General features: G+C 56.7%; 3 protein-coding genes across 3 annotated transcripts; 2 read left to right on the forward strand and 1 right to left on the reverse strand.

The window, feature by feature from the left end:
• The first annotated feature begins 546 nt into the window (after positions 1-546).
• Positions 547-5,933, forward strand: PBX2 (PBX homeobox 2). Its single transcript, XM_072945299.1, has 9 exons — positions 547-1,057; positions 2,035-2,108; positions 2,328-2,575; positions 2,675-2,865; positions 3,044-3,179; positions 3,297-3,450; positions 3,835-3,923; positions 4,036-4,122; positions 4,273-5,933. Exons 1-9 carry the CDS (start codon positions 837-839, stop codon positions 4,363-4,365), a joined length of 1,293 nt encoding a protein of 430 aa, XP_072801400.1. The 5' UTR covers positions 547-836; the 3' UTR covers positions 4,366-5,933.
• Positions 5,934-6,075: 142 nt separating this feature from the next.
• On the forward strand, positions 6,076-9,531 carry AGER (advanced glycosylation end-product specific receptor). Its single transcript, XM_006215366.3, has 11 exons — positions 6,076-6,496; positions 6,676-6,782; positions 6,904-7,096; positions 7,282-7,346; positions 7,617-7,704; positions 7,798-7,980; positions 8,117-8,247; positions 8,444-8,585; positions 8,862-8,888; positions 9,010-9,136; positions 9,259-9,531. The coding sequence occupies exons 1-11, from the start codon at positions 6,454-6,456 to the stop codon at positions 9,356-9,358; spliced, it is 1,206 nt and encodes a 401-aa protein (XP_006215428.1). The 5' UTR covers positions 6,076-6,453; the 3' UTR covers positions 9,359-9,531.
• Positions 9,532-9,712: 181 nt separating this feature from the next.
• RNF5 (ring finger protein 5) lies at positions 9,713-12,290 on the reverse strand. Its single transcript, XM_006215368.4, has 6 exons — positions 11,934-12,290; positions 10,956-10,974; positions 10,747-10,859; positions 10,584-10,638; positions 10,390-10,507; positions 9,713-10,283 (listed from the first exon to the last, which is right to left on the reverse strand). Exons 1-6 carry the CDS (start codon positions 12,071-12,073, stop codon positions 10,186-10,188), a joined length of 543 nt encoding a protein of 180 aa, XP_006215430.1. The 5' UTR covers positions 12,074-12,290; the 3' UTR covers positions 9,713-10,185.
• Between the last annotated feature and the right edge of the window lie 94 nt (positions 12,291-12,384).

Below are 12,384 nucleotides of genomic sequence, written 5' to 3' on the forward strand. Positions count from 1 at the left end.
AGACTGGTGTCTGGGATGGCGGGGTGGAGGGTAGGAAGGTAAGACCTGAGGCCGTCACTCTCCCCAGTCTGGCCAGAGGCCAGCTCCCCTCCCTGGCTGGTTAATTACTGGCTCATTAAGCAGCGGCTGGAGACCTCCCTAATTATCCCCCCCAGCCCCCCTCTCCTGGTTTTAATTAAGTAGAACAGGGAGGGGAGTCATTAGGATAAGAAATATGAACTAAGCTGTCTGTGAACCCAGGCATTCCAGCGGCCAGAGTCCACTTCAGCTAGATCCGGGACTGAGAACCCAGGTGGCAGCCCCCACCCCCCAGCCCCCAATACGCCCTCCTCCAAGGCCACAGAAGTCCAGCCCCTGGGGCCTTCCCTTATTTTCCCCACGGGCTAGTCTCCTCCCCTCGTCCCCTCTCCCCTCCTCCACTCGATCTCAGTTCCTCTGTTTCTGTGTGTCTCTCTCCGCCCCCAGCTCCTCCCTGTTCCTCCTCTCTTCTCCCCTCCTCTTCCTCCCCGGCTCCCCTCCCCCAGCCTCCCTCCCTCGCTCCCCCCTCCTCCCTCCTCCCTCCTCCCTCTCTCTCACACACACCCCCGCTTGGGCCTCCTCTCTCTCTCCGGCTCCATTTTCTCCGCCGCCGGGGGCCGGGGTCTCCTGTGGGGGGCCCAGACGGTATCCCAGGTCTCCCTTCAGGGCCGGGGCGAACCCCCGGGAGAGCCGGGAGGTGGGGAGACGGGCGGCGGCTGGGGCGGAGGGAGCAGCGGCCCCAGCGAGTTTGGGGGGGGAAGTAACCAGGCGGGGGGGAGGGGCGGAGCAGGGAGGGGGCCTCAGGCCCCCCCCCAACTATGGACGAGCGGCTGCTGGGGCCGCCCCCTCCTGGCGGGGGCCGGGGGGGCCTGGGATTGGTGGGTGGGGAGCCTGGGGGCCCTGGCGAGCCTCCCGGTGGCGGAGACCCCGGTGGGGGTAGCGGGGGGGTCCCGGGAGGCCGAGGGAAGCAAGACATCGGGGACATTCTGCAGCAGATAATGACCATCACCGACCAGAGCCTGGACGAGGCCCAGGCCAAGTGAGTGCCCCCAACCCGGGACCCCACACAGACCTAGCAGAAGCCCCATTCACAAGGTCTGAATCTTATGAGAGCCCCCAACTCCAGGACCCTCCCCAGGATCCTACAGCTCTCCTCTCCTCTCCTTACTCCCGAGAGCCCCGAGATAATCAATCCCTCTCAAATTTCCCTTCACCCCCAGTCCCTGAAACCTTCAAAAAGGGGAACCCTAGGTGGTCTCATGCCCCCCGGCCTCTCACTGACCCCCCACACTCCCCTGGAACATCTCCCATCTCCAGAGCCTCCTTCTGGCTCCCAGACTAAGAAAGTGCTATGCTGTCTTCTCCCCTAACTCTCTAGCTCACCCTCATCCTAGGGGCCTCCATACCCCTCCCTAGAGTTCCTTCCATACTGCTCCACCGATGGCCCAGCCTCCAAGGGTCCTCCTCACCCTTTGCCCCTACTCAGCTGACACTGCGAGCATCAGCGCCTCCCAGCCTGCTCAGTCCCAGGACCCCTCACACACCTCTGTACTGAACTCCCCACTTCAGCTCAGCACCCTGAACCCCCTCTGGCACCTCCAACTCTGCCTCTTCTCCTCCCCAGCCTTCTCCTCTGTTCCTCTGAAATCTACCTAGTCACCCTCATTTCTGCAGTCACCCCCAGACTCCCCCTCTACCCTTCTAGACTGTCTCCCACCACCCTCAGCCTGGCCGTGGTGCCTTTAGCCTGCTGCACCGTCCCTCCGTCCACCCAAAGCCAAGCAGCTTCCCTGGCATCTCCACATTCTGGGAGCTGATCTCTTACCAAGAACCCCCCAACTCCTTTCTGCCCCCAACCCTGCTTTCTCCTGCCGCACATTTACCCATCACCTCTCCTCTTATCCGCAGGCTCCCTTCTCTCACATTTATGGGTGTGTCATTTTGTGGTTTTGTGTCTTTCCCACTCCCCCCACCATTTCTGTAGCCTCTCAACTTTTCTCTCCCATTCCTTCCAAGGAAACATGCCCTAAACTGCCACCGAATGAAGCCTGCTCTTTTTAGCGTCCTGTGTGAAATCAAGGAGAAAACCGGTATGTAGGCCCCCCTCTGATTCCTCAACTCTGGGGACAGAACCCTGTTCACTCTAGGGCTCAGGCCAAGAGTTTGACAACTTGGGGGTCAGGCAGGTTGCTGAGGGGGGTTGGGGAGGGAACACACACCTGGAAACTTGGGTCTCTAGGAGGCACCAGGAGGGCTGAGAGCTGGGTGTGGGGTCCCTGGGCCCCTGAGTCCACTCCCCTGCACACTAGGCCTCAGCATTCGGAGCTCCCAAGAGGAGGAGCCTGTGGACCCACAGCTGATGCGCTTGGACAACATGCTTCTGGCAGAGGGTGTGGCTGGGCCAGAGAAAGGGGGTGGCTCAGCGGCCGCAGCTGCAGCGGCTGCAGCCTCCGGGGGCGGTGTGTCCCCCGACAACTCCATCGAACACTCGGACTATCGCAGCAAACTTGCCCAGATCCGCCACATCTACCACTCAGAGCTGGAGAAGTATGAGCAGGTGAGGTGCGGCAGCTGGAGTGGGTGGAGGCAGTGGCCCTTAGAGGGGATGCCTAGGCCAAAGGGCTCCTCCTCACCAGGCCACGGGCCCCCCCTGCAGGCATGTAACGAGTTCACAACCCATGTCATGAACCTGCTGAGGGAGCAGAGCCGCACGCGGCCCGTGGCCCCCAAGGAGATGGAGCGCATGGTGAGCATCATCCATCGGAAGTTCAGCGCCATCCAGATGCAGCTCAAACAGAGCACCTGCGAGGCCGTCATGATCCTGCGTTCCCGCTTCCTGGATGCCAGGTGGGGCCCAGGGCCCCAGGCCAGCCCCAGCACCATGCTCCTTCTCACTCGACTCCAAGCCTCTGGGCCACCACATTGCATCACACACACTACTCTATGACAGTGGTGCCCTCTGGAGTTAAGAGTGGCCCTGCTGGGACACCGACACCCTCCTCATCACCCCCTCTCTCCTCTGTAGACGAAAACGCCGTAACTTCAGCAAACAGGCCACTGAGGTCCTGAACGAGTATTTCTACTCCCACCTGAGTAACCCATATCCTAGTGAGGAGGCCAAGGAGGAGCTCGCCAAGAAGTGTGGAATCACTGTCTCTCAGGTATTGGGGAGGCTTGGGGAGGAGTTTTGGGGTGAAAAGCTCTCCAATCCTGTTGACTGAGGTGTTTACAGAGGGACAGGTTCCCACCTGACCCTCTTTTCTGCCCAACACCCCCAGGTCTCCAACTGGTTTGGCAACAAGCGGATTCGCTATAAGAAAAATATTGGAAAGTTCCAAGAGGAGGCAAATATATATGCTGTCAAGACCGCTGTGTCAGTCACCCAGGGAGGCCACAGCCGCACCAGCTCCCCAACACCCCCTTCCTCCGCAGGTGGATCCCGCTGCCAGCCTGCCTGGCTGTTTTGCACACTTCCTGCTTTTGTTCCCACTTCCTAACTAGGCAGGATCCTAGCAGAGAGGAGGGCGCCTTTTGGGGTGAGAGGGACGGAGCTGAGATGAGGTGAGGATATCGGAACAGAGGCTGCTCCAGTGAAATTACTTTAGCCTTTCTTCCAGAGAGTGGCCAGGGGAGACTCAGGAACGGTCTGCTCTTTCTTAGTGTTGCAGTGTTGCTTTGTGGGTAATTTGTGTATGGTGGCGCACCCTCAGCGCTAGTTGAGAGAGCTTTTTGAAAACTCAGAGCGGTGGTGAGTCTCCTGTCTGCCATCACAGGCTCTGTTACACTTCTCCCTAACTCCCTCTCTGCTCCCCCCAGGCTCTGGCGGCTCTTTCAATCTCTCAGGATCCGGTGACATGTTTCTGGGGATGCCTGGGCTCAACGGAGATTCCTATTCTGCCTCCCAGGTCAGGTGGTCCATCTCCCCTTGAGCGGGGCTTTCCCAAACTCAGTGTCCCTACTTTTGGATCTGAGACTTTCTTCTTTTGAGGCTTCTCACTGTCACTTTGTTGTCTGCAGGTGGAATCACTCCGACACTCGATGGGGCCAGGGGGCTATGGGGATAACCTCGGGGGAGGCCAGATATATAGCCCTCGGGAAATGAGGGTGAGTGAGTACCTAAAGCCCCCTCTCTCTACCTCGCACCAGCAGGACTCTAGCCTGGACCAGAAGGCATTTCCCCCGGCAGTGTTCTCCCCCGTGCTGGGTTTCCCAAAGCCCTACCCCAACTCAATGGGTGTCTGTCTCTTTTTCCAGGCAAATGGCGGCTGGCAGGAGGCTGTGACCCCATCCTCAGTGACATCCCCAACGGAGGGACCAGGGAGCGTTCACTCTGACACTTCCAACTGATCTCGCCCCTCAGGGCCACAGGGGTGGGGGCTCACAAGGCAACTATTGAAGAGGACGCAGGCATCCAGAGGACAAAACCCAGACACAGGAGAAGCACAAGACAGAGAAAGGCAAACGGGGTCATCCCATCCCCGGCTGGACTCTCTCAGTGCTGGGGGTGCTGACTACATGGCAGGGAAGATGAGGTCCCCTAAGGGGGGAGTGGAGTCTGTTTCCCCTTTTTCCATTCTTTTCTCTCTCCCACAGAAACACACACATAGAATCCTATTTTTCAGATCTTTCTCTCCTCTCTCTCATACACACATACAACTATTGTCTGTCTCTCTCTCTCTGGGCTCCCCCACTCTCCCTCCCCCACCCCACTTATCTGCTCTGGGATCTGTGGAGACGCCAGCCCTGCCCGACCAGAGATGCCAAAAATGGGGACTCGACTTCTGGACAGAGGACATGGGCCACGCCCCCCGTGCCTCCCCGCCCCCGGCCCCTCCAGACGGCTTTATTACCTCATACGCAGCTCATCTTAAACCAATAGAATCGCTCGGTGGACGAGAGTGTCTGACTCAGATATCTACCTCGGAGGGAGTTTCTGCTACTTTAGGGAACTGTTGACTGGGCTTTGGGGTTGAACTTTTTTTTTTAAAAGGAAAGAAAAAATAACCCTGGGATCCATCTGTATTTTTTTTATTTGGGGGGGGGTGTTGTTCGTGGTGATGGTTCTTAATTTTTAATTTAGTTTGGGGAAGTAGATGTTTTTATAAATTTTTTTTTATTGCTTTCCCATATTAGGGGTGATAGCCAAAGGGGTCACGATAAGAGAAAGGGGAACAAATAGAACTGGTGAAGAGGCCTGCCTGGCTCCAGTCCTGTCTGTCAAGAAGTGCATTTAGTAGGGCACCAAGCCTGCCTCCCTAAAGTCACTTAGGAATGTTCTCCTTTGCTTGTGAAGTCACTTAGGTATTCTTTGCTTGTGCAGGCAGTTTTCTGTTGCACCTGGTGTGGAGGCAGTCAAGGTCAGTCAGGGGTTTGCTCTGCCAGCCTGTCCTCTCTTCCCACAATCTAGGCAGGGCTGGACTCAGTCATTTTGAGCAAATGCCACCTTCCCCTGTGAGTGACACGTCTTTAAATTTTTTTTAACTATTTGCAGATTGGAGGGGGAAGAATGGGGAGGGGGTTATTGCCAAATATGTTAAATATGGGGTTCGGTGTTTGTGTATTTCCCCAGAAATAAGGTATCTTTTTTTTTCTCTCAATCCAAAATCAAGAAGGTGGGGAGAGAGGAGGGAGGCCGCAAGAAGCCAGGTGTGGGGAAAGTAAAATCACTGTCCCATTCTTGGCCCTGAACCCTACCATCTGAACCCCTCAAACATCCTCAGGATTTTACAAGAGTGGGGAACCCCTCTCGTCAGAGATCTGGGCAGGATTAGGGGGCAGGTTGGGAGTGTGATGGGTTGGGGTGGGAGGCATGGGCCGGGGGCAGTTCTCTCCTCACTTGTAAACTTGTAGTTTCACAGAAAAACAAAAAAACAAAAAACGCAGTTTTAAATAAAGAAATTGCTTTTTTCCCTGGGTTTAGTTGAGAATTCTTTTCAAAAACATGAGAAACCCCAGAAAAAAGTATTTTTTTCTCATAAAGCCCCCCAAACAAGTGTTCCCCCTGAGTCCCCCAGCCTTGCCCTCATCACACAGGCCCCAGGTTTCACCCCAGCCTCGGTTCCACAGGAAACAGCCAGTCCTGAACCCTGTTGCCTAGCAACCTTGCCTAGTCAAGATAGGGGTCCAGTCCTCCAAGAGCCAGCCCTCAGTGGGCTGATGGAATACGATGGGCCCTGGGGGATTACCCAAAGAGATGCACTCCCCACCCCCGTGGATGTGGTTGTGCCCAGAGGCTGGCAGTGCCCAGGGGTGGGGTGACAATTGTTTCTCCTAGTACCTGAAGGACTCTTGTCCAAGAAGCACAAATTCCTAGCATTCCCTGTGACGGGACAGGACTGGAGAGATGGGGGCTGGGGAGAGGGTACAAGCCCCACCTAGGGTGGTGGCCACAGCAGCGAGGGGCAGACAGAGCCAGGAACCTGGGACAGAAGCAGGATGGTAGCAGCTGGAGCCTGGGTGCTGGTCCTCGGTCTGTGGGGTGAGCCACTCCCCACACACTGATCCTCCAGGCAGAAAGCACTCTGCCCCTCTCCCCAGACCTCCCCACAACTTTCTGGGAACCTGGGTACTGCTTTCCAGTCTCCCTCATCCACCCTGTTCTAGTCTTACTAGCTCCCATCTCCCTTCCTGCCCCTCTATCGTGGTGCTGTCTCCCAGGGGCAGTAGTAGGGGATCGAAACATCACAGCCCGGATTGGGAAGCCACTGGTGCTGAACTGTAAGGGGGCCCCCAAGAAACCACCCCAGCAGCTGGAATGGAAACTGGTAAGTGGGGCTCCTGTCGCAGTCTCCCCATTTCCAGGGAGATGGGTGACGATTCACATCCCCTCCTCCCCACCTGTCTGCCTTGTGAGTCCTTTCCTGAAGGGCTTGTTCTGCTCCCCAGAACACAGGCCGGACAGAAGCTTGGAAGGTCTTATCTCCCCAGGGAGGGCCCTGGGATAGCGTGGCCCGTGTCCTCCCCAACGGCTCCCTCCTCCTGCCAGCTGTTGGGATCCAGGATGAGGGGACCTTCCGGTGCCGGGCAACGAGCCGGCATGGAAAGGAGACCAAGTCCAACTACCGAGTCCGAGTCTACCGTAAGGTTCCAGGGCCTTCCTCAAGGCCCACCTCTCATCTAAGGAAAAGCCTTCTACCCCAGCCCTTGACTCCTTGGCCCTGGCACGTGAGACCCTGATTCAGCTGCACCCCCTATTCCCGCACCCGGGGTGTGTGACTCTTCAAAGCTGCAAACAACCTCTGATTGGAATTTTCCCTCCTTCAGAGATTCCTGGGAAGCCAGAAATTGTTGATCCTGCCTCCGAACTCATGGCTGGTGTTCCCAGTAAGGTAGTGGAAGAAAAGGGGAGGCATAGGAAGGGGTGCTGAGGATGGGAGGGGGTGTAGCTGTGTGTATGTGTATGGAATCTTTTATTTTCCTTTTTATTTTCCCTTGGGGGTGGGGGAGGTAATTCAGTTTATTTGTTATTTCCGCTTTAATGGAGGCACTGGGGATTGAACCCAGGACCCCGTGTGAGCTAAGTGCACACTTTACCACTTAGCTATACCTTTCCCCTGTGATTCTCTTATTTTCAAAGATGATGAGGTGTTTTTCCCCAGGTGGGGACATGTGTGTCCGAGGGGGGCTACCCTGCAGGGACTCTTAGCTGGCACTTGGATGGGAAAACCCTGACACCTGATGGCAAAGGTGAGTCCCAAGGTCCCCCCTCCTGGCTGCCTTCTTTTTGACCCCTCCCCCAGCCCCCCTGGAATGTCTTGCCTTGTTCTCCACCCACTGTAGGAGTGTCTGTGAAGGAAGAGACCAGGAGACACCCTGAGACGGGGCTTTTCACACTCCATTCAGAGCTGATGGTGACCCCAGCCCAGGGAGGAGCTCCCCGCCCCTCCTTCTCCTGCAGCTTCAGCCCTGGCCTTCCCCGGCGCCGAGCCCTGCACACGGCCCCCATCCAGCTCAGCGTCTTGGGTGAGAGCAGAGGTGGGGAGGGCCCCAAGCCTGGGTGAGCACATGTCAGAAGTATGACCCTCAGGGAAGGGAGGGTTTAGCCAATGGATGGTAGGATGGTCGCTGCGACCACACACAGGTGACTCTCAACCCCCAGAGCCTGTACCACTGGAGGAGGTCCAGCTGGTGGTAGAGCCAGAAGGTGGAGCAGTAGCTCCCGGTGGTACCGTGACCCTGACCTGTGAAGCCCCTGCCCAGCCCCCGCCTCAAATCCACTGGATCAAGGATGTGAGTGACCTGGAGAGGGGACTGGGAGGTAGAGGGATACATTAATTGGCAAGGAGGAGGGCAGAGGGCTCATGGAGAGAGAGGCAGGTGGGGAGCTGGGGAAGATGAGGGTGTCTGAGGATGTGGAGGCAGCGGCAGGAGTATGGGGTGTATGGACAGGGGTTTTGATTGTTCCCTGTCCCCCTTTCCCCGCCAGGGTATGCCCCTGCCCCTCCCCCCCAGCCCTGTGCTGCTCCTCCCTGAGGTCGGGCCTGAGGACCAGGGAACCTACAGCTGCGTGGCCACCCATCCCAGCCACGGGCCCCAGGAGAGCCGTGCTGTCAGCATCAGCATTACTGGTGAGAAGACCTCTCTCCAAATCCCAGGGATCCTGAGGGACAGTGCAGGCTCCAGTTCCCTTCTCCATTCTGGTACGGTCCCCAGGGGCCACCCCACACTTCCCTCAGTGCAGCCACACCCAGGCCTCCTCTGCCTGACCCAGACTGTAACCAGAAAACGGCCCAGCCTGTCCCCTCTCCTCTGAACTGACCTAAGAAAGGAAAAGACCCCACTGGGGCTCCCACTGAATAGCCCACTCTCAAACTGAAGACTTTCTTTCTGACTTTGTTTTCTAGAAACAGGCGAAGAGGGACCAACTGCAGGTGAGGTGCTGGATAAGGTCAGAGAGAAGCAGACAGACTTCAGTGTCACTGAGGGGATGGTCGAGGAGAAAGGAGTTGTGAGTAGGGGGCTGTGCCCTCAATTCTCCCCATCTTGCTACAGGCTCTGTGGCAGAGCCAGGGCTGGGAACTCTAGCCCTGGCCCTGGGGATCCTGGGAGGCCTGGGGACAGCTGCCCTGCTCATTGGGGTCATTGTGTGGCACAGGCGGCAACGCAGAGGAGAGGAGAGGTGAGTGGGAAAAGCCAGACGCCTCAGACGGAGGGCTTCCAGGCAGCAAGGAGGGATGTGGGGGGAGGAATGATGGAGCGCCAGAAACCATGTGCAGGACTCTACCCAATCCTCCTCCCCAGGAAGGCCCCAGAAAACCAGGAGGAGGAAGAGGAGGAGCGTGCAGAACTGAATCAGCAGGAGGAGCCCGAGGCAGCGGAGAGCAGTGCCGGAGGGCCTTGAGGGGCCCGAAGCCTGACCCCAACCATCAGCTCCCTTTTCTTTCTTCCACCCTGTGTTCTGGCCCCAGACCAGTTCCCCGCTGTATAATCTCTACCCCACCTCCCCAGACTTTCTTCCACAACCAGAGCCTCCCACAAACTGCAATGAGTAAACACCTGACACGTCTTGCCCCATTCACTCGTGTGTGTGTGTGTGAGAGACACCCTCACCCCCTGCACCCTTGAGAGCCCTGAAGGAGAGGGGCTCAAGCGCATGCTTCCCCACACCACACCAACATCTACGCAAATTGGGGAGAAGATGTTCCTGTCATGGAAGGAAGGAGGGACGGGCCAAGGTGGGCAGAGTTCCCATGACTAGATCTCACCTTGTTTATTGAATTTGTAATAAAGGAGGTAGTGAGGGGAAGGAAGCACTTAAGAGTCAGAACACACATTAGACACTGGGGAGAGAAAAATTAAATTAAATCAACAAGGAGGCTGTGGGGAAGAGTAAGAGGGAGCCTTGCCCACCTGTCAACATCAAATCAAGAAACGCTGGGGAGAGTGGAGGATCGGGAGAGGAGAGACAGATAGTCTCTTCTGTCCGTCCTCCTCTCTCAGAGCTGGGAGTTCTGATGCTACTGACGGAGCAGTTCAGAGCAAAGGTTTTCCCATCCTATGCACAGATGTCACTCCTCCTCCCCGCACCCTCCCAGAAAGTGGCCGGGGTTGGCCTTAGCCAAGAGAAAGGGAGTAGTTGAGGGGAGGGTCCATGGTTAAGGAAGGGTCAGCAGGGACCCCCAATACTGATTCTCCTCTGGCTGGAGGTGGGCAGGAAGGAGACACAGCTCAAATACTGAGCAGCCAGAAAAAGAAGAAGATGGCGAGAAACAGGAAGAGGGAGTCCTGCCAGCTGGAGGCCGGGTGACCCTGTCTCAGATCCACACCTGTGGGAGAGAGGAAAGCTGTGGAAAGAGCATCCACTCGTAGGCCCGGACGGGGGCTGGGGGGATTCAGAGGGCTTGCTGGTAATAGCTGAGGGAAGTCTCTTACCTGTACCCCGACGGAATGGCTCATGGGTGTTGAAGATGGTGGTGAAAAAGCCAAAGGGAAAAGCACCAACACCAAATGAGAAGTGAAAGCCCCCAGTGTCACCAAACGGCTGGAATCCCTAGAGAGGTGGAGAAAGTCAGTAGGGAGATGGGCAAGTCTTTGGCCAGGAAGGAACACAATCAGACAAGACTCACCCCTCTGCTCTCCGGAGCTGGTCGCTGGCCCTGGGGGCGAGGTGGGGTTTTCAATCTGAGGAAGAGGAGAGGGACTATCAACAGGAAATATTCCCTCCTCTTCCACACCCACTCCCAGGACAGAAGCTTCCACCTTCCCTCGGCACCACCTCCCCTCTCTCACCTGGGATCCTGGGGCTTCTGGCTCCCTCGCCCATAAAGGGGGACAACCTTTTCTCTGCTGATCCCAGCTTTACACACTGGGCACTCTTGCCGCTCTGGCCGTGTCTCCAGCCACTGGGGGAAAAAAATGTAGTGGTTTCCAGTACACAGAAGGGTCTTCCAGCTCCTCAGACCTCCCCAATTCCCTCTTCATCTCCTCTGAGTACGCACCTGATGAAGACAGGGCCAACTGGAAGGGGGAAAAAGAAAGGTCAAACCAGCTACACAAAAGAGAGACACAGACCCAACCTCAGACCCATCTCGCCCCCTCTTCCCAGGTATTACCTGCTGTTTCTTTTCATATTTTCCACAACCTCTACCAGGCCAGCCAACTCAGCCTTCCTGCTTCTCTGACTTCCCCACAGAGGAACATCCATCCTCAACATGCTCAAACGTTTCCTCTCCCCCAAAACACACACACACACACACACACACACACACACTCACACTCACACATACAAATTCTCCCCCTCCCTTCTGTGTCTTTGGACTTAATTTCCACTCTTCAGCACACTTTTCCAGATCTACTCTTTCAGCCCCAGTCCCCATCCTTGCCCTCATCACTCCCAAACCAAACCCCTTTTTACTAGCACTTACCCCACTACTCCTTTTCCTCTCTCCTATGCCCAATAAAATCCCTATTTCCACAATTCCTTAACCCCTGGGGGCTGCCCCTCCACAGTGCCCTTGTCCCCAGTTTGCCATACCACCTCTTCCCATCTCTCACCTGAATGTAACCTCACATTCCCTAGATTCTCTAGATCTCCCCCAACTCAGTTGATGCGTGCCTCTCCTGACCTTTGAGTCTAGTCCGTATCCACCTGTACAGCTAAGATCCTTCCCAAGGGTAAGGTGGCTAAGGTCTCACCTGCACAGATGTCCGGTGCCCATCCCCGGCGCGGCGCCACACTTCTTAACACACCATACGCCTCAGCTCCTAATTCCTATCACTCCCCTCTCCCAGGTCTTCTCTGTACAGACGTGACCCTCTCGCCCACACATGCCCAAAAAGACATAAGACCCCCTCCTCAGGCCTCACCTATGAGACTGTGCCCTCCGAGTATCTGTATGACTGTATGGTCCCCGCGCCCCCAGCCTCCCGGGTATGGAGGTGAAACCCTCCTTTTCGCCCCCGTCCCAGATTCTCACCAGTACAGGTGGCCACACACACTGACCACAGCTTCCCGAGCAGTCTCCAGGCATATATTACATTCGAAGGTCGCGCCCGCCCCGCCCCGCTCGCGGTTTGGCCCTTCGGGGCCCCCGTCCTCCTCCTCCGCCGCTGCCATGGCCAGCTCTGCTTCGCCCCCTCGTACCCCTTAATCCCCCGAAACAAACATACAAACGCCCCAGCAAACGAGAAACCGCCTCCTGCCCACGATCTTTGGACAGGCTTCAAGGTTTTCTAATCACTATTGGCCTGAGTGCCTGCCAATCACACAGGGCCTAAAGAAAGGATTGGTCCAAAGGGTGGGGGTGGAAAGAGGTTTGCGCGGTCCGGCCCTTGCACACTGACTATTGGCTGGTACAGTCTAAGTCAGTATGCAGTGCCAAGGGATTGGTAACAACTCCATACGTCCTGTCGCACTGCCAGGGAAGG

This window comes from Vicugna pacos, chromosome 20 (assembly GCF_048564905.1).
Source record: "Vicugna pacos chromosome 20, VicPac4, whole genome shotgun sequence".
Classification (NCBI taxonomy): domain Eukaryota; kingdom Metazoa; phylum Chordata; class Mammalia; order Artiodactyla; family Camelidae; genus Vicugna; species Vicugna pacos.